General features: G+C 40.8%; 3 protein-coding genes across 8 annotated transcripts; 1 reads left to right on the top strand and 2 right to left on the bottom strand.

The window, feature by feature from the left end:
• The first annotated feature begins 177 nt into the window (after window positions 1-177).
• LOC126921096 (nostrin) lies at window positions 178-16,891 on the top strand. 5 transcript variants are annotated; one of them, XM_050732335.1, is made up of 9 exons: window positions 5,809-6,391; window positions 9,315-9,917; window positions 13,514-13,602; window positions 13,767-13,846; window positions 13,963-14,087; window positions 14,435-14,899; window positions 14,959-15,288; window positions 15,375-15,527; window positions 15,597-16,891. In XM_050732335.1, exons 1-9 carry the CDS (start codon window positions 6,320-6,322, stop codon window positions 16,014-16,016), a joined length of 2,337 nt encoding a protein of 778 aa, XP_050588292.1. In that variant the 5' UTR covers window positions 5,809-6,319; the 3' UTR covers window positions 16,017-16,891. The 5 variants fall into 5 exon arrangements, with proteins under 5 accessions (XP_050588296.1, XP_050588293.1, XP_050588292.1 ...); XM_050732334.1 differs by lacking the exon at window positions 5,809-6,391 and adding an exon at window positions 7,611-9,095; XM_050732339.1 differs by lacking the exons at window positions 5,809-6,391; window positions 9,315-9,917 and adding an exon at window positions 178-368.
• Window positions 16,857-19,188, bottom strand: LOC126921107 (pancreatic triacylglycerol lipase-like). 2 transcript variants are annotated; one of them, XM_050732358.1, is made up of 6 exons: window positions 18,336-19,188; window positions 18,044-18,147; window positions 17,664-17,974; window positions 17,484-17,579; window positions 17,133-17,378; window positions 16,857-16,993 (listed from the first exon to the last, which is right to left on the bottom strand). In XM_050732358.1, exons 1-6 carry the CDS (start codon window positions 18,819-18,821, stop codon window positions 16,920-16,922), a joined length of 1,317 nt encoding a protein of 438 aa, XP_050588315.1. In that variant the 5' UTR covers window positions 18,822-19,188; the 3' UTR covers window positions 16,857-16,919. The 2 variants fall into 2 exon arrangements, with proteins under 2 accessions (XP_050588315.1, XP_050588314.1); XM_050732357.1 differs by having other exon boundaries at window positions 17,484-17,974.
• Window positions 19,189-19,344: 156 nt separating this feature from the next.
• LOC126921097 (exosome component 10) lies at window positions 19,345-22,945 on the bottom strand. The gene is made up of 7 exons (XM_050732340.1): window positions 22,788-22,945; window positions 22,487-22,715; window positions 22,143-22,388; window positions 20,541-22,055; window positions 19,918-20,450; window positions 19,598-19,754; window positions 19,345-19,524 (listed from the first exon to the last, which is right to left on the bottom strand). Exons 2-7 carry the CDS (start codon window positions 22,592-22,594, stop codon window positions 19,471-19,473), a joined length of 2,613 nt encoding a protein of 870 aa, XP_050588297.1. The 5' UTR covers window positions 22,595-22,715; window positions 22,788-22,945; the 3' UTR covers window positions 19,345-19,470.
• Window positions 22,946-23,089: the final 144 nt, after the last annotated feature.

Raw genomic sequence — 23,089 nt, 5'->3', positions numbered from 1 at the left:
GGTGTATCAGTCTTTCTTTCGCAGCTCTGACTCGTCCTGTTTGTCAGTCGTACAGGTGGTTATTTCCGCGTAAACGTACTTTCGCATTTCCGATACGCTGTCGCTATTGTGGTTTCTGCGGGCAACTCGCTACTTTTGATTATCGTTCTGATCAGCTTCGATATCGTTTTTTGTTAATCTGTAAAAAGGATTAATTGACGCGCGCGCGTGCGCGCGTGTGCATTACTTTCAATGGATACCTGGAGAAGTTGCAACAGAAATAACGGAGATCGACGATGAAACCGTGACTTTTCGCGGTTCATGCAACTTGTTGCTTCGGGATTAACGCCATGTCGACCAGTTCGCTTTTTTACAAAGATAAGTACGCGGTAAGTGGCAATCTTCTTCGTCTTCTACGTATGCACGTAATCATATCTATCTTGTAGATTGTAGATGATATTTCAGATAGTTTGCGTCTCCAAATTATATGCCTTTATACTTCATTAATTATAGGAAGTTCGACCCAGTTTCGTAAAAATTTCTCTATGTACACATAAATTGTTTACTCGCTTCATACGCTTTCTCGGCTGCTTGTATCGTCGTGCAACGTTAACTTTACATTTACAATATTTGAACATTTGAAATATTTAACAAGGAACCACAAGCGAATCGATAATCTCAAGCTGTCGTTACTAATCGTGCATTTGTTCGAAATCTGCTTGCTAGATACGGGCCTCGAATCTTGAGAAAAATCGATCGTTTTCCAAATCCTCGTATTATACGTGAATATCTATCATCGATACCGTATCAATACCTGCTACAATAAATTAGTAATTAATTACTCGCGATATTTGCTGCTGTGCAAGGAAGGAGATGCATGAAGGAAGAGAAAGGAAGATAAATGTGCGCGGGTGGTTCGCGTAAAATCACTATATAACGATGACACGTTATTATTTCATCGTGTAATAATTATCCATGACCGTAGTTATCGTGGAACCGTGATATTTTATTGAATATGATTATCGAATACGATATGAAATAGCAAAATAGTGTTTCGTTAATTCGTTTCTTTACCTTTACTATCTCCTACCTTTGAACGAATATTCACGTGTAAAGCGAGGTCGATCTTTGTTCAACATTAAAGATGCTCGAGTTATCCGAACTAGCGATATTATTCAAGTGTTGGGTCAATGCTATCTTATATAAAAATAAACCGATTAAATTGGAACGTGAATTTTGAAGTTTGTAGTAGTTAACTATAAATAATAATCTCGTTGTTTCGAATCAACATGTTTAACGAAAAAAAAAAAAAATGATGCTTCGCGTGCGAATAAACCAATTAATTAGAACGATATATATTTCGGTGGCCGAATTAGCGAGAACGAATTAAACTCGATTAACGAGTGACATTGAAGTTTAATTAGCAAGTGGGTGTTAAACCGTAGTCGTTCCAGTTATTTTATCCTTGATTCTATAAACCTTATCACGATTGCCGATATGATTGAAAGAAAAATATTTCTGTTTGTTTTATCGCAGAAACGATAACCATTTAGAGATGAATTCGTTGTTTTGAAATCTATGGTTACTCCAAAGGTAAATCTTTGCTTTACCTTCAACGATTAAGCTGTTGTACGCGTATAACGCGTTAGATACGACGGTGAATAATCACGGATATGAGTCAATTTCGAATGTTCTTCCAAAGAACAGAGAAAGCGATATTTCGAGATGGACGTGTAAATCTGACCCATTGGCTGGCTTCGACGTTATTACATCGGCAGGAGATCGTTGCTATAAACTTTTATATTCCGTTACGTAATTATCGATCGAATACAAGAGAGAGGGTAGATTTGCAGAGAATGAAAAAGAAGAAACAGGTACTTACGCGTGTTCGCACGAGGAAGAAGGAGTAAAAGAAGGAAAGAATGACGAAGAGAAGGGAGGGATAGAACTCGTCGACTAGCGGTAGGTTCTTCGGTGCATAGTAGTATAGACATAGCGTATTTGACTGAGTTTCAAAAGAGGTAGGTGGCGGCGTGTATGATTCGGATGCCAGAAGGGCCCTCAGGGGTGAAAGTCTTACGTCAGAGACATGCATCTTATTATGCCGGACAACCGTACGATTCATGCAACGAAATGGTCACTATTCCCGACGCGGCGCGTAACTATTCTATCTTGTACCTACTTACGATGTACGCAACGGTGCAAGAGTGAGCGAAAATCCGACGGATTCCTCTCTTGGCTCGTTTGTCTATCATTCTTTCTATTTTTTTTTTTTCGTTCTTTTATTTTTTCTTTTTTTTTTTACTTTTTACGTTTTCGCGAAACGACGGCATACCCCGTGTTAATAAACTCCAGCTGTTCTGCATTTTTATCGCTACCAATTTGGAGTAAAGAGGATCTTCATAAGAATTTGTTCCGTGTTTTCGACGGTCATATTTTTTATAATTTCAAAATTGAATTTATTCGAGGCGCGCTTTTACGTCGTTACGTTGTCCGCAACTCGAGTGGCTCGTGAAAGAACCTCGTTCCGGTTGACGAGCCGTTTCCGGTTGATTCTCGTCGCCATATCATTACGAGACACCGCTATATGTACAGCGAACTCGTATCGATTCCTACGCGGAACGCGTATCAATACGAATTATATTTCAAAGTTACGCGATTTATATAGATTTTCATAGAATAGATTTGTCTCGTTTCTTTCGTATCGTCTTATACCGATATAATCGTATAACCGTTCGTGGGAGCTCGGTATTTTGGAGATTTTATTTGTCAAATAGAGAATCGAGTATTTTCTTCCTGTTCTTTGCGATAAAACTTTGTCCATTTTGTTTTCTGTAGCTGGGAAATCATCCCCGGTTACGATCGAAAGTAAAAGGCAAGATTTTTATAAAGTCGCGAACGAAGCGAGAAACAAGCGAAGACTCGTTGCCGAGGAATTCAGAGTCACGGTATTCCGTGACACACCTATAGGAAAATATTACGTGCAACTTGTACCAGATATACGTTCAATGTTTGTAACCTACGATTAGACGAAACCAATACTTCTCTTTGCTTTTTTCCGCATTATCGTCGATCGAAATCAACGAAATTGACGGAAGAAAAATGATATCGTATCGATTCTCGTAAAATTCTCACGTATCGGACAACTTTCCCGTATCAAATTTATGTGCTTCACGTACAAGCACTTACGTATGCTTTTCGAAGGAATTACTTTCCTGAAATGTTACTTTTCATCATCAGCTCGGCTCCTTTTCTTTCTTATTGTATAGACAAACTGTAACATAGTATCCGATTGGACGGAAGGATGCGACGATATCGTTGAAAATCGAGTTTGACGAAAGATGAGAAATCGGATGAAGCATTTGACTTTTCTCGTGATATTCAGACTCTGTTTTCATTCATCGGCCAATCGAACGTAGCTACTGCAACGATAACGACGTCGCCGTTTCATTTTACGCAATCGTTATTTCAAATAAAAGCGCGTCAACGGTGTTTCTATCGTTGATTCATAGCGATAAATTACAAAGTTTATGAAGTATCTATGATCGATCATTGTTCGATCACTGACCGATAGCTGTTTGCCTGAATTCATCGTACAAACGGAAGCAACGAACAAATCAAACGCTAATTAAATAACGAGAGTACGATATATCGTGCAGAAAAAAAGAAACGTCACCCTGGATAACACAATGGATCATCAGATAAGCAAAAACATGCTTTCGCGATGAATGTACATTATATTATTATCAGTACGATTTCGCAGGAACCCCGGTCTACTCTCGCGTCTCAGTTATCGTTTGCGTTTCTTCCGATACTCCTTAAAGCGCGTCGAATAGAATATATAGATCGAATTCGACCGGAAGGAACGAAATCAAGAATCGACAGAAGAGAAAAGAGGAAGAAAAAGAAACAAGTGCCGTAGGTGACGCAACATTAGTATCGGATACTAGCTCGCGATGCGCGATATGCTTTTTAACGATACCGAAATTATATAAATTATATAAATATCAATGGTAAAATGTTTTCGAAATATCAGTGGTTTTCGAACTGTGTTCATCCAAAGATCCTTCGCGATCTCGCCGTAAGTAGTCGTCGATTCGCACGGTCGACCAGCTTTTGTAAGTCGTATTTTTTGGTGAATCTGCCGGATACGAAACACGTGTTCGAATTTACATCGTAATCGCGTGATCAGTGACGTTAATCCTTCCTTTTCCTTTCGAGTTCTTCCTTTCTCTCGGAGCAAGGCTTTTTCGATAAACGGCATAGCCGCGAACGAGCACGACGAAAGGGTTCCTAAAACGAATTAAATTTGCGATACCGTCGATCGAGAGAATTTCCTAGGAAAATCGTTTCAACCAAGTTTTAGCTCTATTATCAGCTCTATTATCTATCTCACCCCTATTATTAGGTTGGTTATCGACCTAAATACGATTTACAGTTTACGATTGATTTCTTTTGTTCAAATTGTTGAATTCTTTTCAGATCTTCCGAGCGAAAAATCTATTTAAAAAAATTAACAGAGTTTTAAAATGTCGATTGTTTATCGAAGTTATTATAACGACGACGTTTATATTTTTACGATAAAAGTTCCCTGTCATGTTTAGTAAGCCATTCTTCGGATCATCTTTTCTTCCAATTTCCTAGGAAACTCTTTCGATCGACGTATCGCAAATTAAGTTTGATTTAGGGTCACTTTTATCATGCTTATCTAGCTGTTCCCTTTACATATCTATACCACGGGCCCTCTACTTGTCAATCGTCCGACACCGTCGTTGAAAACAGAATGAAAACTAACGACGAAACGTTCAACGATTTTCCCAAACTATCGACACACGTAGATTCTTTCGTTTTAACTTGAAATTAATGGAACGAATATCTTCGTAGATACGCGATAAAATGTTTCGTGGTCGCTAAAGCTACGATAACGATAATAAAGTTCGGAAAAAGATACGAGTATCATTGGTAGACGACGATACCTTAAAAATAATGTTAGCAAGTCAGAGATTTCGGGAGAACGATCCATCATCGATCAACTGCTATAATATATAACGTATATTTTCTATAACGGCAAGTGGGTCAACGAAGTAACAGGCCGTCGATGACAACCGGATGACAAACTATCTACCTCTGTTTCACTCTTTTTCAACCAGTAAGGGACCAAGAGCATCGTTTCGATCGATCCTCGATTCGTATTCTTCTCCAAGTAAAATCGATTTTTCTCCCTTCTCTCAAAAATTGCACCATATTTCCTTTCCATCTTTTGTTTTTTTTTTTTTTGAAATACGAGACGAGCAAGTTTCACGGCAAGGTTTCCCTTCGATGTACGTAGGTTCTCGGGGTTTACTTTAATTACCGAACGTTGCCATAATACGTCGACGATGCGTATTCCATCGGTTAGGGAACATCGGTTAGGATGTCTAGGAAATCATTGTGGCAAGTATCGGTTTCCGCTCGTTAGACTTTACTCGTAGCGTCACATGCCACGCGTACAACTATCTGAACACGAGAAACAAACGCGTATTGAAAATCAATAAGCTTCGAGAATACGCGTTTCTTTTGAAAAGGCAAAAGATAAAAAACCGTACAAGGTAAGACGCGAAAAAGGCAGGTTAAAGATCTGGAAAGTAGAATTTAAGAACCGGTTAGAACTATCGTTACGGGAGACAGTAGCATCGTCGAAGCAGTTGTATGCGATGAGGAACGAAGTGGCGTTTTATAGAAGATTCTTCGGTGGACCGGCGTTAACGATCGCATCTTATAGCGAAAAGGTAGGATCATCCTTTCGCGATACGGCAGAAACATAGTCGGCGAGCGGCGACAGTTGTCGTTGAGCGAGTCGGCCGCACGTGCACACCATGTTTCGGTAACGCGCGAGTGTCGCGCGGAAACAAGCTAAATATAAGTCACGAGGAAAAAGAATAACCTCCCGCCTAGAAACTCGCATTACTCGCTTAAACAACCTCTACCACTTTTGCTCGCGTTCGTTTCGGAGCATTACGTTCTGCTGCGACGCGTATTGCGTATTGCGTTTCCGACAACGGCCGTTAGTGCAATCGTGTCCGCGACGCACCGCGCTTCGTCTCTTCCGTCCTGCTCTGCTCTCTTCTCTTCTCGTCAGTTTTCCTCTCTCGTCTCGTCATCGTAGTACCAGTTGTCGTTACGAGTGCTCGCGTTAGCCGATATCGCGACATTCCTCTTGCAGGAAATATGCAATTTTTTCGTATTGACAGTTAACGATTAAGTCGCGTTATCGTCTTACCTTTCCAACGTGTACGCTGCGCGAAACGTGCAAGCGTCGATCGTTCGAAAATCGTGATTCCAAGATTTCGCGTTCGATGAAATGGCGGCGGACGCGTCAAACGGAAAAATAACGATTCGCTTGTTTGAACAAGCCACCGCAAACACGGACGAGGTATTGCTCGTTTGTGCTACACACCGCTCGATTTGCCGCTGTTTTTCTCCGATCGACGATAACTCGTACCGATCTGTGAATCGTCATTTTGTGGGTTAAAGACTGTTCGAAATGGTACTGGGTAAACACTGGCTTTTCATCACCAAGATACGCGTACATAACGCATCGTCACGATGGTACCGTTCGCGAGATTAAATTTTCACGCGAAACGGTCGTGACTTATTTTTGTAGAGCTACGATACGGTACGGTACGGTGCGGTGCACTGTTTGCACCGTTGTGTAATACGCGCGTACGCAACGTAATATGGATATAATTGTTTGACGCTGTTGTATAATACGGCTTCCAGCGTGAATTCAGTCACGACTGAGACGTCGTCGCGCGAACATCACGATCACGACAGCAAGTTTCTGTTTGGCGAATGCTGCGCAACACGATCGTCTTCCTCGCAAACGAATAATTAACCTTGAATCGATCGCGGCTTTTCATTTGCTATTCGACGTGAGTATAAATGCGGAGCGTCGCGCCGCACCTCACCTGTAGTTGACGCGTCGCACGTCGTACGTTCCGAGAGTTTGCGCTTGGACAGCCGATTCGCGCGATCCTCTCGCGAACCGCGAGACACGGTCGGTCGGTCGATCCTTCGACGAATATCCCCTTTTTGATATCGCGGGTCTCTTACCTTGCTACGTCGTCGTGGAATCACGATGGCAATGAAATTGTACGTGCATCGGTAACATTGAAAGACGTTGAACGCGAAACGAATACCTGGAAGGAACTGAATATACGGAAAGAGGAAATTTAGTAAACGATGCCATTGGAAGCTGCGCGCAAAGATACGCGCGATATCAGGTGTGTGGTTGGTTGTACGAGGCGACATCGCGCCGTTCCTACCGTCCAAGAGAAGTCGTACAGATTGGTCGATCGGTGAAGGTCGATCCGAGGAAGAGCAGCGGTTGGAAGAACGATTATCGAAGAATTACGAGACAAAGTTGAGCGAGAAGTACCGATGAATCGTTTACGTAACGCGAAATCGACAGAAAGGAGCGGCCGCAGCAGCACGTTTCCGAAACGCGCTCGAAACGGAACGACTCGTGTACGCGTTTAAACTCGAACGAGCGCCAAACTATGTCGAATTTGTTCGTCGATCGACAGGCTTTCGACCGACAGATGGCCAGCACGATACTTACGATAAACCGAATTTAGCATTCTGTTCGGTATTGTAGACCGAGCTCGAGCGAACCTCGTCGAAAAATGAGATCGAACGAGGTACCTGTATTTGCTAATCGGCAAGGCGTTTCGAACTCGTACGGTGACGTCGTTGAAAGTCTATCGCGATAAAACGATCACGATATATATCGATCGACGAGAGATTTTTCTCACGAAGCGTCGTTTCGGAACTCGTTCGCGTACACGTCGAACGGTGATCGTTAGACTGTGTGCATACCTGTTAGCAAAACGAAATTGCACGAATAAACGAAACCAAAGGCGTACTTGTAGACATTCGTAAGCGGCGATCGACGCAAGGCAGCCAAATATCGATTCAAGACTGGTGCTAGTATCTGCGTAGAGATGGTTAAAATTAAAACGTTGCGTTGCTCGACTTCGTTATGATTTTACGGTATGCGAAGAATCGTGGATACCGTCAAACTGTACGATCCGCTGGAAAAGGAATTGGACGATTGGTAAAAGCGTACGTTGGCAATTCGTTCGGATGGTGGATGGCGCGAGAGAAAAATGGAAGAAGCGAGACACGCATGGGCTACTTTAAAGTCAGTCAGAAAGTTAACATCGTTGAACGGTAATGGCAACGACAACGGTAACGGCGTAAATGGAAATTCGACGACAGTGTGGTACGATATTCCCGCGCCCGTAATAATACATTGTTGCCAAGAATTGCCAGATGCGTCCAAGTTGGACCGCGTCGAGCCGATCGAGAAAAGAACGTGCGTCGCGACTACGAACGAAGAGTCGACAACCGATACTCGGGATAACAAAGGGCCGGAGAAACGCGGGGACGAGAAAGAGGGAGAGAACCGACACAGAAACACGGTGGAATTGACCGCGGTCACGTCGGTAAAAACCGACGATGACGGAGTGCCGAAGATCAGCTTCAGTTTCCTACATTCGAACGACAAACCTCGAACGGCTGTCGTCGAACGAGCTACGGTTACAGGAGAAACGACTACGAAGTGGACGACCGCGACCGTGACCACGAACAAGAACGACGAAGATACGTCGACGCGAGACGAACTGTACGACTTTCCTAGGAATTCGTACGTCCACGACGAAATCGAAAGCGAGAAAGCGGTAGAAAGTGAACGCGAGTCAGAAGTCGCTAAGGACGATGAGGAGATTCGCGGGACGAGTCCAGCGAAATTCCACGGGGAATCGGCCGAGATTCGAAACGAAATCGACCATCGAAACGTAACCGATTCGCAGGATTCGAAAGAATCGCGCCAAGAGGTCACGTCCGCGGAGAAAGCGAGCGATCCAACGATCGCGATCAACGTCGCGAATTCGGAAGGAAAAACGGATCCGTGCGATCCAGCGAATCGAAGAAAAAGGCATTGCGACGGATCGAACGCGCAAAGCGACGGATACGATGCTTCTGTGCCAGCGACGGGCTTCTCTTATTCGGACGTCGAGTGCTCGAACGACTCTCTCTCGAACGCGGTGGCCCGCCGAGAGGAACGTTATCCAAAGGTATTAAGCGCGTCGCTGGAACACGGTACGATCGGACTTGGCGATAAACCTAGAACCGAAGCTTCGAATCGTCCGATCGATCTTCCACTTTCCAAACGTTCGATTCGCGAAACTCGAGAGAAGCTAGGAAAGATTTATCGCTAGGTCTGGTCACCGGTGTCGAATACTCGGTTACCTCGTCTCTTTTCGCGACCGAGAACAAATGTCCTGAAATTGCAGAAACATCGGCTGGGGAAGGCATGGGAGAAAATGCGAAACTGGCTAAGAGACGAAACGTCTCGAATCAACGAGGTGGTGAACAAACACGCGAGATTGCAAGCCGTCGGTGCTCTTTCCGAAGAATCGTGTACCGTGACCATTCCGAATGGTAACAGCGCGTCCTACGATCTGACCAAGGCGAAAACTCTGGAATTGGGATCGATCACTAGGGTCGAGGAATTCGGTTTGTCCTCCGTTTCGCAAGAGCGCTTAAAAAGCTCGTCTTCTTCTCCCGAAACCGTGATCGTATCGTCGAAAACGAACGTCGCTCTCCACCGAGCACCAACGAAAACCACTGGCTTGGGAAAGATGATCGCCACCTCGGACAACGTGTTAAACGAGAAGAGCGAACCGAGTATCGTTCCGGTTTCCTTCAGCATGGACAAGCTCTGCTCCGATACGGAAATCGACGAGACGCACGATGCAGCGACCGCTGGCGAGATCGACAGCAGGGATCATGCTCGAAAAGCCGGCTTAATTAAGAGGAGAATGCTGGGGTCAATCAGAGGGTTAATGGCCTCCACTCATCTTCTACACTCGGTCTCCGTTCACGAGACCGAAGAGGTACATTCTTCTATTTCGTTCCACCCACCGCGTAACGCGATTACGTTCGACCGAAGCGACAAAATTCCTTTCTCACGGATCTCGATGGGCTCACGTTCGGTCAAGGCGATCGCTCTCCAGCCGAGAAAAATCTGCCATCGAACGAGATCTTTCCTTCGCTTCCGATACGTGAAAATCTTTTATTCTCCGACGATCGCACCGCGCGCTAACGTAGACGCGAACGACGAGTCTAAACAGCGTACCAAAGAAACGATCAAAGCGAAGAAAGTGTGAGAAAGTTGGGCGGAGGGAATAACCGACTTTGTTCTTTTCTGCATGCTCGCTGATACTTAGGTACGTCTATACGTCTATAGGTATTACATAGCACGCGCCTATACGGTATGTTTATACGATGATGCGGCATCGTAGCAATTAAAAAAAATGCCACTCGTTGTACTTTGATCGCAGCTCCCGTTCTTTTTCCTTATTTTTCTTCTTCTTTTTTTCCATGCATTATATAAGCTAAAGATAGACACGTACCGGCAGCTTATTCTCGTTCCGAAAACTATTTCAGCGCTTGCGCGACCTATCCAACTTTCCGCTCAAAGCAACCTTAATTTACCCATCAAACGCTGTTCTCGAGAAAGCTGGAGTCGCCTCGTCTCGATTCCGTAGCTTCCTAACTGCGAATACAAATATAAATACAAATACTTTAAGCGAAAGTATTCGTGCGTGGCATACAAGGACGTCGTTCTCATCGTTAATCCGCACGGAGAAGCCTCGAATTCAGGCTGTGTCATTGCCGTTTGTTTTCTCTATCATCTACGAAGGAATCGTTTGCGCGTTAAAGATACTAGATAAACGAGTAGAAATTGCCGCTACCCGTGGAAAATTGAGCGTACGAAAGAAAGCAGAGGCAGCTGCGAGAAACTGTGTACGAGGTTCGTGAGAGGTGCGCGTTAATAGCTCGGTACGGCGATAGTAACTGCGACCTCCGCGATTTCACCGCGTCACGTGAACCTAAGCCGAGAAAATCTCGAAGGTAAAAGGGAAAGGAACCGTACACATCGATCGCGATCTCTCGATATTTCACCTCTGTTTTCGTTCGTCGAAAGCAACCACCGCGTCGCGGCCGTGCCGCTTCCTCCGGACGATCGACCATCTTCCGGCAAAGAAGCACCGTTTCTACCTCGATTATGTATTTCGTCGTTTCAACGATTTCGATTAGAAGATAATTTTTCTCGCGTCTTATCGGAAGACTCGCGCCTATCTGTTTGTACTTGGAAAAGGTATCCAGTCGGACGAACACCTGTAACAAGTTCTAGACAATCGTGTCCCACCTGTTGCACGTGTCAGACCATTTCTTTCACGATCAGTTACACTGCGTGTAATATCCAATCGGACGTATCAATTAACCTTTTGCTCAGAAATACTTACTCCAACTCTCGTAAATTTGTTCTTTACTGTTTGCAAATAAATTCATAGGAACGTGCATATCCATCCGACGATTTTACTTTTCTTCGTATACGTATAACATTGCTCGTTGTCTAAGTAGATGGATCGTAAGAAAGTCGATCTCTCTTCGTGCAATGCATAATTAATCTTTCTCTCACAGCCGTGAACACGCTAGCGTAGAAGGTTAATCGACACGCGGAAGTAGCCACGTATCTCATCTTGAAGCACAATAGATCAAATTAATCGTCGCGATTAACGCGTTCACGGTTGATATCAAGATTTCTAAAAGATCTTCCTTTCGTGTTAAATCACGATCACTCGAGGATAGGATTCTAGCGTTCTCTAATATTTCATTCTTTAATTATAACTTACTCTATGTCGATCTTTCTCTCTCAACGTACGTTCGTCGTATTTGTATTTATCGAGCACTCTGATGCGCGTGTTACGCAGAGCCACCAAGACGCTTGGATTCCTGAAGCGCATTTGTTCCGGTTTTTAAAATCCATGAACGCCACTTTGTCTATATTTGTCCCTCGTCTTTCACATCTGGAACATGCCTTTGTCATGCGAGTACCGGCTCGACAAAATTCACCGCAAATTTTTGCGTTTCCTACCATTTAAGACGAATAATCCTACGGAATGGAATAACAGATTCAATTATCACCGTTCAAACAATAGACGCGGAGACTATGTTTCTTTAGAAAATTGTTAACAATAGGTTTAACCGGCCTGCTATGCATCTAAATACAGTAGCACGGACGTGATTTCACGATCATTTTCATCCAATGCATCACCTTCTAATGCGCTCTAACCGATGACGCGATGCGTTGATTCGTTATTGCGAGCCCTCAGACGCACTAAGGTTCGATGCGGCTGAGATTCTGCGATGATATGTCTGTCTTTGTTGCTTTTAATCGAGAAAACAAAGAAAGACACACGATCGCAACGATATCGCGCGAGCAAAAGTCGCTCGTCTGCATTTAGGCTAACATTTAACGTTGCGTAACCAATGCGTAATCAACGCGTAACGTATGTTTTCTCGCCAACAATCCAATTTTGCTTTTCATCGGCCGAAGAGTTTTGTTTCGTTTCCTACGTTCTATGCTGTTCTAAAATAAATAAATTTCATTTAATCGAGTTTCACGAGGAAAGCTATCCGTACGAATTCGGCCGTAGAACTTGCGCGTGCGACCTTGTTCGGTGATAAGATTTAACCCGAATAAAAACGCTGAACAGAATTCAACTTGGTTGAATTCGGTAGAGAGTGTACAAGTCGAGAATATAGAAAAATGAATTTTTACCATTCAGTGGCTTGGAAAGTCGTCCAGTCAGAAAGTTACTCGAAAGGTTGAGTCGGGCGTAACGTCAGAAACTACCGGTAAATGACATTTCCGATACACCCTTTCCTCGTTCTGGTCGTTAGTCGAGGAAAATATCTCAGATATAAGACGATACGTAATGCACAGGTAAATCTAGTTGTGCCTGACCAGAAATAAGAACGACAAATTTCTCACCTACGTGACCGGTTTATGTACCAAGAACTTTGGCCATGCTTGCTTCGTTCCTAACGTCCACCACGTGTCTCGTGCTTCTCGTTTTTCTCCTAAAGTTTGTAATTTTACGAACTACCTCAAGGCAGGGACGCGTTAAAGACTCGAAGAACCGTTCGAGTACCAGCATTCGATTAGCGAGCAATAAACTCTTAGAGATAGGTATACGTATACTTTCTACTTTTAATTAATTCCGTTGTTTCTCTATGTTTTCTGTCTTGTCGTCTCTTGTTCATAATACTCGCATTTAACATTCTAAATATCTCTTCAACCTTATTTATCCTTTTGCTTCGCTTATGGACCGTAAAAATAAAACTCGGCGCTTATAAATTTATACCTACTTTCGTGTAACGGATGGTAATTGTTGTTTCTTCCGCTAATCCGTAAGCCAGAGTCGACGAGAATTCGCCGCGAAAAGAAATCGTTATAACTCGCTCGCAAGACATTAGAAACGTTGCATCTCGTGAGCTGTGACGCGTGGTTACCGCTATATTCTACGTGCTCCTTATCCTTCTCCACGATCGTTCAAGCGTAGAACGAGCTCTGGTTGCGAGCTTTTAGTTTCGAAAGTAAGAAAAAAAGAGAAAAATTAATATCGGTTTCTGGTTGCAGGGTGGACAAGGTGGATTCGAAGATGTTCGAAGGTACGTGAAACAGGGCGGAGATTTCTGCAAGGAATTGGCATCGATCCTACACGAAAGGTGAGTTCCTTCTTTGTTAATCGAATCGTTTCTTCTCAACACGCAGCACGCGTGTATCTCCGCATTCGTAATACATTTCCTATTTATTATATATATATATATGCGATACGTGTATATTCGCCTTGAATCGTAAACGTTTTGTTTCTTGTCTTCTCTTATTTCAGAGCGGAACTAGAAGCGACTTATGCCAAAGGACTCAGCAAACTGAGCAACAAACTGACTAAGGCGTGCGCAAAGGATCAAGGTACTCTCTTCGCCGTTTGAACATTTAACGATTGATTTAGCAACGTGATATAAAGTAAAGAAAGTCGAGGTAGTAAGTACCAGTTTTAAATACAATCGATGGCTTTTGAAACGCAGGTGGCAACGGGAGCGGAGGTGTGAACGAAGCGTGGAGATGCGTCGGCGAGGAGATGGAGGCTGCCGCAGAAGCTCATAGGATCTGGGGAATCACGCTTAGCGAACAACTCGCCAAACCGATCAGAGTGCGTCGAATTTCGTAAAAATTCCTTTTTCTTCGTCCCTTCGAACCATTCCTTGAAATATCATCGTGCATTATCGATAGTCGTTATCGCCGTTGGTGGATTGTCATTCGCAGCAATTAAACGAGGTTCTTCCTTTGCGTCGAATTTTTCATACGTAGAGAAAACGCACGCGTACACACATTCGGCGAACAGAGACACGACTGATGTGTTATTTCGTTTCGATTCTTTTCTCCTCTCGTTGCGCCACTGAAAACGCGACAGACACGGGCGTGAACCGTTAAACGTTTGTCGGATGATCGTTGAAGCAAGCGATGATAGGCGTTAAGGAGGCGTTTGCGTATCCGCAGGTAGGAGTAGCAGAGGCTCAAGGACGTTCGAGGAAATCTATCGAGAATTCCGTGGATAAGGCCGGGAAGTCTCTTCACGAGTGGCGTAACATTGCGATAAAAAGTAAAAAGCAAAGTTTCGCTTGTGCACGGGAAAACGAGAGGTTGCAAGACCTCGCGAGGCTGCAATCGATCAGTCAGAGTCAGCAGAGCAATAACAAATCGTCGACCCATCATATGACGGAGAAGGAGGTCAGTAAGCTCGAAGCGAGGAGGAGAAAGGCCGAGGACTCGTCTCGTAGGGCGGACACGGAGTTTTACACGGTGAGCGTGAGAGCCGAGAGAGCTAGGCTCGAGTACGAAAGCACCATGAGGAAAGGAGCCAAACAAATGGAACTTCTCGAAGAGGAACGATTGAGCGCTCTTAAAGATCTCGCGAACGTTTATTTAGCCCATCTGCAAGCCCTAGCTCCCCGTCTGCAACAGGTACGTAGGAATCTACGAGTGCAAAGTCATCGTTATCGTCCGTCATCTTTTCCTTATAGAGTGCAGACCGTTTGGCAGCTCCTATACGTAACTGTAACGTGTCCCAAGACATCGAAATCTTGAAGAATCTTATACGCAGAGTAGAGAGCAACGACGGGTGTAACGCCGAACAATTGCTCCCAGACTTTTATGCCGAACACGTTACTCTAGCGATGAACAGAGAACGTCGGAAACAAGCGCTGGTAAGAGTCCTTCATCTGATCAGACAGGACTTGGAGCGCGAGAGGCGCGGCAGGGAAGGTTTGGAAACTCTTCACCGAGCTTTCATTGCAACACCGGCATTCGCGGCGGATGAGAGCACGCAAAACGTAACGGAAAAACTACACCATGTACGATTACTCTTATGCTCTTTCTTTTATCATTCGCTATGTCGTGTACCATCTTCGAAAACCGTTGAACTCTTACCTTCTTTCAGATGCGTTCTATGTTATTGTATTTGGAGGCAGCGAGGTATAAAGTTGGAGGAACATTGGCCGAAGTAGAAGGCAGTAAACGAGACAAACATCCGTTGGCCGAACATATTTTAGTTTCAAGGGATAAACAGGGTTTGCAGCAAAGTGTCCTTAAGGTAAGCTTCCGTGATTCTTATCGCTTGAATGAAAGAACGAGAAAAGTGCACGCACATTCTTCCACGCAGATTCCTTCTTGGGCAAAGAACGAATCGTTTGAGATTCAGGAGGATGAAGACGAAATGGATGTTCATCTCGTAAAGGATCACGATACCGAGAGTCGTCATTGGGCCGATCGAACAGCTGGCGATGGAAACTCGGAGAATCCACCGGACGAGGATGACTTTAGTGATTTCGATGAATTCAGTAGTCATTCCGAGGACAATAATAATCAAGACGTCGATGCCAACGAAACGAGTGGCAAGTCCGACGCAACGGAGCAATGTAGAGCAATCTATCAATACTCGGCAAATTTAAACGACGAGCTTAGCTTAAGTCCTGGGGACTTGATAACGGTACATCAAAAACAACCAGACGGTTGGTGGATAGGAGAGTGTAGAGGACGAACTGGAATATTTCCAGCCACTTACGTTCAAGTTATTAATTGAACAACTTACGCTTTGCTTCGCCTCCTGACATTCAGGAATTAAACAGTGTTTTTCCTTCCGATTCCGAAGGAAAGAAAGGGAGAGCAGCTGCGAATAGATATAACGATACATGAAAAATATGTAGATGCAGTTATACTGTAAAAAATAAATAACAACAGAAGTTATTAATTATACATATGAACGAACTACCAAAGTATGATTGAAATTAAAAGTGACTCTCCTAGAAAAAGTCAAATTTCACTGTACAAAGAAGCATTTTTTATCTTTGATATCGAGTCGCATTGCTCGCGATAGTAATTACTGAACAATACGAAATACGACGCACCGAAACGCACTATCTACTACAGATAGTCCACGAAAATATTTGTCAAACGTGTTTTGTACGCGTTCGATACCAATTTCAAACGACAAGTTACTAAATGCATATTTGTTTGCGTCAATAAAGTGCCAATGATAGCATATACATACATATAGAAACTATACGGGACGGACAAGATCAGTCGAGGATAAAGTTAATACTTTCGTTACAATGTAATAAATCGTAATCAGGAAAAGGAAAGGAGTTTGTACAACGAAGTAATACCTTTTTGTTTGTATAACTTGTGCATCGTAATTTATAATTAAGTTGTAATATTAACATAAGCATAAACATGATTCAAGTCATTTTCATAGAAAGTAAATGTTGTTTCTTCCTTAAAAAATCAAAGACTGTTTATTCACGCAGCATTCACGCATGAAATTAAATAGCGTGACATGTATATAATTTGTTTAATTTTCGAAATTCCATTGTAAATAGTACTTAGCTGCATTTAATAACTTAAGTGTTTTATGTAACTGAAATTTTAATTAAAGTTCGTTTATTTATCAGCTAATAATACATTTTTCTTAACTCACTTATACATCTTAATCACAAAGTTCGTCTGCGTAATCCCTCTCCAATTGTACTATTACTTCATTGATTATACGAGTACCGTTAACTACAACATTAAAATGTTTATCACTATAACCGACATATGACACGTTTATATTTGTATATTTTATTGCGGAGTAAGTATGTGGTATCTGTACATAGCTACCATATCTAATTTTATTATACATATAATAGATCTATCTTACCGCAAAAGGGTGGAATGTTGGAAGTTGCGACAAAGAATGTTCCTCGTTGAGGATAATTTATCGCGTTTATGCCCATTTCGGCACAAACAGTTTTATCGCACGGTTCTGTTGCTAGTTGTATCAGGTTTCGATACGATAGATCCCAATGATGTGCCCAAAAAGTGCAATTATGCTTAACCTCGGATATCAAAGACTCCGTTAAGTAAACGTACGAGCGTCCATGGCTGCATATAGATTTGTTAATTGCTAAAATCAATTTGATATTTTATCTGAGGAAAAAAGCTTATAGTAATAAGCCTTTTTTAAACTGATAATAAGAAACTCCTTTAAACGTATTTAGCGAATACCTACCTCGAAGAGGAATTGGTAAATATTCAAAATACGAAGAATCGATTTTTAAGCAGCCAGGCTGGCTTCTGCCACCGTTAGGATAGAAATCAACATGACCTAATACAAATTGTTCGTCCGTTCGTTCATTCTCGCAGTAGCATAAAACACGGTGTATACACAATGTATGTACAAATATCAAACCTATCGGTTCCGGTAAACCTAATCCAATCTCCGAAAGTAATTTCCCATTAGTATGGATAATATCGACGAATGGTGCATCGGATTTGTGAAGTTTCATCGTAGAATGTACATTCTTGAAACAAGGTTGTGCAGGATCCAATCCTGTTATTCTCTGGACTTCCCACCTACTTCGCCTTTTTTTCAGTTCTTTCGCAGCAAACCCGCAAATATGTGCTCCAAGACTATGGCCTACTAAATGCAATGGTCCCCAATTACTGTTGTCGGAATTACCTTGTGTACTTGTTGTTGCATTCTCTACATGTTCTAGAAATCTTTACAAGACAATAAGCTCCATGAGCTTGTACGGTTAACACCTATACAAATAGGTACGTAAAGCAGACCTTGCAATTTGATATCCTATTACTTTTGTGTTAACTGCCGCTTTGTAGTAATTCCAAGTATTGCCTCCGGCACTCCAATCTACAATTACAACATTAACGTCGTTCTAAAACATATTAGAGAATAAACAAAATTATTGTTTGAATTACCGACGATAAAAGATTAGAAAGTTAACGTTGCTAACATCTATTACAACATCCATTACTTTCTAAGGCAAAAAAAATTCCGTTCGTCTTTTAAAATGTACTTCAACGTGTATGGAAAAGAAAGAAAAAAAGAAAAATTGTAATCTACCCATTGAAGAAATGCTTTTTCCATTTCATTGATCCACGATTGTTGACCATGCGATAAGAATCCGTGGACTATCACGATCGTTCTTCGTTCGATTTGAAAATCTGTCCACTCCAAGCCAAATTGTTTACCGATAAGTACCTGAACGCGTCGTGGTTGTTTTCTCGAAGAAAGGAAAAATTGAACATCCAAAGCATTTCCACTCGAATTACTCATAAAAAACCATTCTAAAATCGCAGCTACTCTTTTTCCTAAACCAAAACAATCCACTTGATCTGATTGGGAATTTTTTCGATAGTCAATAAAACTCGAGGAATTCGAGAGTGTATAGATGAAAGCCGTCAAATTGCTATTACGAAAACTCGATGAATTGTTATCAATACGATCTCCACTTGTATCTATTTTTACATTTTCTTCCAAAATGTGATCCTGCATGGCAGAAATCGCAGGCAATCTGATGAACAGTAATGCAATCCACATCATTTTCATTACTGAATTTCTGATCGTAATGGAACATGTCTATATATCCACGTATATACGTCTATGTACAACCAAAAAAATTGAAGTCATGACCTAACGATAACGTAGCTTACATTGCTAATTTCAAGTAAACTAACACTTCAAAATACATAATTGTGAAAACATCCTTACGTCTTTTCGACATTATAGACGTTATATTTCAATCGAAGAAAAATATTCCGTTAATATTTTTTTAAAATAATAAGCTAATTTTTCTTATTTTTATTTCCACTGTTAATTTAATGAAGCTTCTTTTTTTACTAATATATCTTCGATACATTAAAATAATAAAGATTTAAAAAAATTCTCAAGTTTATAATATTCTCATTACATTGAAAGTATTAATACGAAGGAGGAATATTAATGTGAAAATGACACAAGATAATTTTTATAATTTCGTTAAAAACAAAAAAATATTAAATTTTAAATGTATCCCTATTAAAAGAAGTATTTAATTCGTGCCTTCTTAAATTATTATTTAGATGTGTAAATCTATAAACACCACCATTTATTACATATCATTTGTACATGATCCAATGAATCACGCAGCGTTGCATTATTTGCTATTTTCATTAGCGTCGAGAATGAGAAGATAATACGTTCTAAAAAATATTGCAATTTATATATTCAATTTTTGCTTCTTCCTTTTTCGTGTCTTTTCTCTTTTCCTCTTCTGGAAAAATAACGAAATAAAACGTTAATATTTGAATATAAATGCACAAAATGAACGATATACATTTCCTTACCATTGTTTGTTCAAAGTTTACTTGGTTGGATACGTTTGTACTACCTCCTTGAAAAGTACTAAAATCTACGACTTTATAGTCGAATGTTTTTGATGGCATCATACCTTTCTTTTTCAATTCCTTAATTATACAATCCTTTTCTCCTTTTTTTCTTGCGCTATGGACACGTTCAATTTATCAATAATTCTTACCTTACGAAATTTTATATATTTTAAGCATTCATAAACGTTATGATATTAAAATTTCAAGATGCTTAGCTTAAAACATAGAACTGAGTAATACGACCAAAAATAAAATAACAAATTTTTGAATATACCTACCGTAACGGATTAATAGTTTCATTACTCGATGCTGGTTTCCGACTTTTTGTAATACTTTCTGGTACATTTTGCTCTTCGCTTAAAAGTTCAATTTCATCCGATTCTTGTTTCGCATATTGAGCAGTTTTGGTTTCTAACATTGGAGTTGGGTTTGATAAATCATCTTTAATTTTTTTGTCGTGTACTTCATCTTGTTTGTTAATATTTGAATCTCGTTTTCTTTTACGACCCGACATTTGACTCAGCGGAGTTTGAGATGGTTTTTTTGGTAAAACTGACACACTTCCTTCTGTCGCCATTTGAGAAACACGTTTAAAGTGTTCGTAAATTCTGTTTTTACTCTCTGCTATTTCATCTTCTTTACTTTTTAGTTCATTCAAACGATTTTCTTCTTCTTGTCTTAGCCTTTCTCTTTCCTGTGCTTCTTGTTCCGCTATCATAGGTATAACCCGTTTGTATCGTTCAAACGGACTTACGAAGAGAAACCTCTTTTTTCTATTACTTTCCTGTTCGTCCGTTTCTGCTTCCTCATCCTGTAAACAAGCAACCAACCACGAAAACTACAACTGTCGATTTTTCTTAATTTTTCTACAAGATAATTAATTTTATTATCCATACATTACCTCAGACGGAGTTGGGCTGTCAAACACAGTCACTGCATGCTTCATCGCAATATTCGAAATTTGCTCTTCTATTATGTTGTTTTCATCTAACAAGCATGGTAAGTCAGCTCGTGCTTCCATATCACTGGGAATATCATGAGGTGAATACATCCACGTTTTTAAATTGTTGTCAGGATTTCTTTGCGTCAATCTTTGCCTGATATCGTCTTCAATGACTGGCTTAATAAGTGGCTGTTCCCTAGCCTTCAATATTATTTTATGTAGTTTTAATAAATTCTGTCTAACCAAAGGAGGAATAGAGTCGCAGCATGCCAAAATTCCTTGCATTTCACGAGGTAATGTTTCAGCTATGTTCAATAACATATGATTTGGCAATACGTAACCAATACTATCATCTTCCCCTCTGGCAGTTTGATCTCTCCATTTATGCAATTCTTTCAGAGCATAAAGCTGTTTATTATTAAACATTTTCTGACTCTTTCTATACATAATCATGCAACTTTCCTCCGTCCAAACTGGTTTTATATAAGTGTTTTTACAAATCTCTGTACTTCTGTCGTATACAGCTTTCAAAATATTGATTTGTCCATTAGCAACGTCTATTAAAGCATTCCTTAATAAATCCTTTATGTACAGTAAATAATGCGTATCCTCCCTGGCGTATTTTATAAGTTTCTCTGGTAAAGGCCTTATGCGCCAATCTGCCATTTGAAAATGTTTATCAGGATCTACGTTACAGTAATGTTTTAGTAAATATGCTAAACTTAAGTACGGCAGGTTAAGTTGTTTTGCCGCTTGATGCGTATCAAACATATTTACTACGTACAGAGATAAGTCTCTCTGAAGCCACTGAATGTCCAAATCTGCTCCGTGAAAAACTTTTAGTATCGTAGACTTGGTAAAAATTTCGTTTAGCTCGTGTAATTCAGATCGTAACGACAGAGTATCAATCAGGTAATCTGTATCTCCTGTTGAGATCTGCATCAAACAGGTGATTCCTTGAAAGCTTCTATACGAATGATGTTCCAAATCTATAGCAATTTCTTTATACCTTTTTAGATCTTCTATCAATAACTTAATATCCGACGGATCTTTGATCATTACCAATAGCGTTTCTTCCAGGGGTTTATACTTTCTTGGTACCGATTTTTTCAACTGATCATTAGGAGGGACAAACATATCCAGCTCGTATTCATAAGGATGACTAAAGATTTCACCATTTTCACCTTCTTCCAAATAAATAGCCAAAGGTTTCAAAGAATTGGGTTTGTCTTTAATTCTAGGACACCAGGGTTTAGAGCTATTGTCAATTTTGTCTTTGAACATTAGTTGCGGCCTTTGAATATTTTTACCGGCTAATAAACTAACAGAATGAATATTCTCCGTGGCTTGCGATCGATAAGCTTGTTTGTTCCATGAACCGTTAATTCCATCTGGTTGGCCCTTTGTGCTTGACACCAGCAATTCTACTTCGGTATTCTTAGTGATGCCACATTCTTTGTCCATTAAGGCATTCTGCGATACACAGCACGTTTTGGATTCGTGAAAAGTTAAAATTTAAGCATAGAAAAACATAGAAAGAATATCGTTTGAAAAACTTACGGCTCGGTCCAAAAGCATGTCGTTCGTTTCTAACAGAAGATCAAACTTCTCTTCGATATCAAGATTCGATATATTGCCCTTTACGCCAGCTAACCCCAATAAATGCTGCATAACGTCCGTTAACAATTTTGTATTTTCATCCTTGACTTTGAGGAAACTGGGAAAACACGAGTAATAATTGAAATTTGATCCAGTTGGTAAATTATTAGCACATTTAATTCCAAGTTTTATGGCATCGAATGCTTCCTAGAATATAACGATCATTTAATACATAATTCTTTGAATTGCGTTCAAAAGAAGAGACAAATCTTTCAAATTAAACAGTTCGACAAATGTAATTATACCTGAACATAATCGTGAAAATTCTCATATCCAGGTATTAATTGGTTAACTTGTTGATTCTCATTTTCTAATGCTTGGCATTTGCCACTGCAATCTTCCGTAGTATCCATGCCGTTAATTATAAGCACTTACTCTTTCCACTTCGTATAAAATTACTCGACAGCGCGAAACAAATATACAAACGTGCAACTACATCGAACGTAACCTACGTTCATATGTCGTGAACATAACCTACAATTTCCAAATTTTGTATCCCTGTTGTATCGTGCAAACACAACCAACAATAAGTAGCCACCTACATACCGTATTAACGTATTAACGACCTAGCCGTGAATATGATATAAAAATCTGTTTTCTCCAAAAATCATATCAAGTAACTTTAACAAATGCTAGTTTCGATAATTCTGGTTCTGACGACATTTCGGGCATATTGTGACTATTACATCCATAGAATGATCTATGATTCTATCATAAAGTATAGATTATATCCTATACAGAAAAGGAAGTTGAAGGAAGTAGAGCGCGGTATGCGTATAATAAAGAATCGTGTCGCATTATATAAAAAATGTCGTTAATATATAGCGAACGATGTTTTTTCTGTAGCG

The sequence above is a fragment of the Bombus affinis genome, chromosome 10 (assembly GCF_024516045.1).
Source record: "Bombus affinis isolate iyBomAffi1 chromosome 10, iyBomAffi1.2, whole genome shotgun sequence".
In the NCBI taxonomy this organism is placed as follows: Eukaryota; Metazoa; Arthropoda; class Insecta; order Hymenoptera; family Apidae; genus Bombus; species Bombus affinis.
This window is presented reverse-complemented; position numbering and strand designations above follow the sequence as displayed.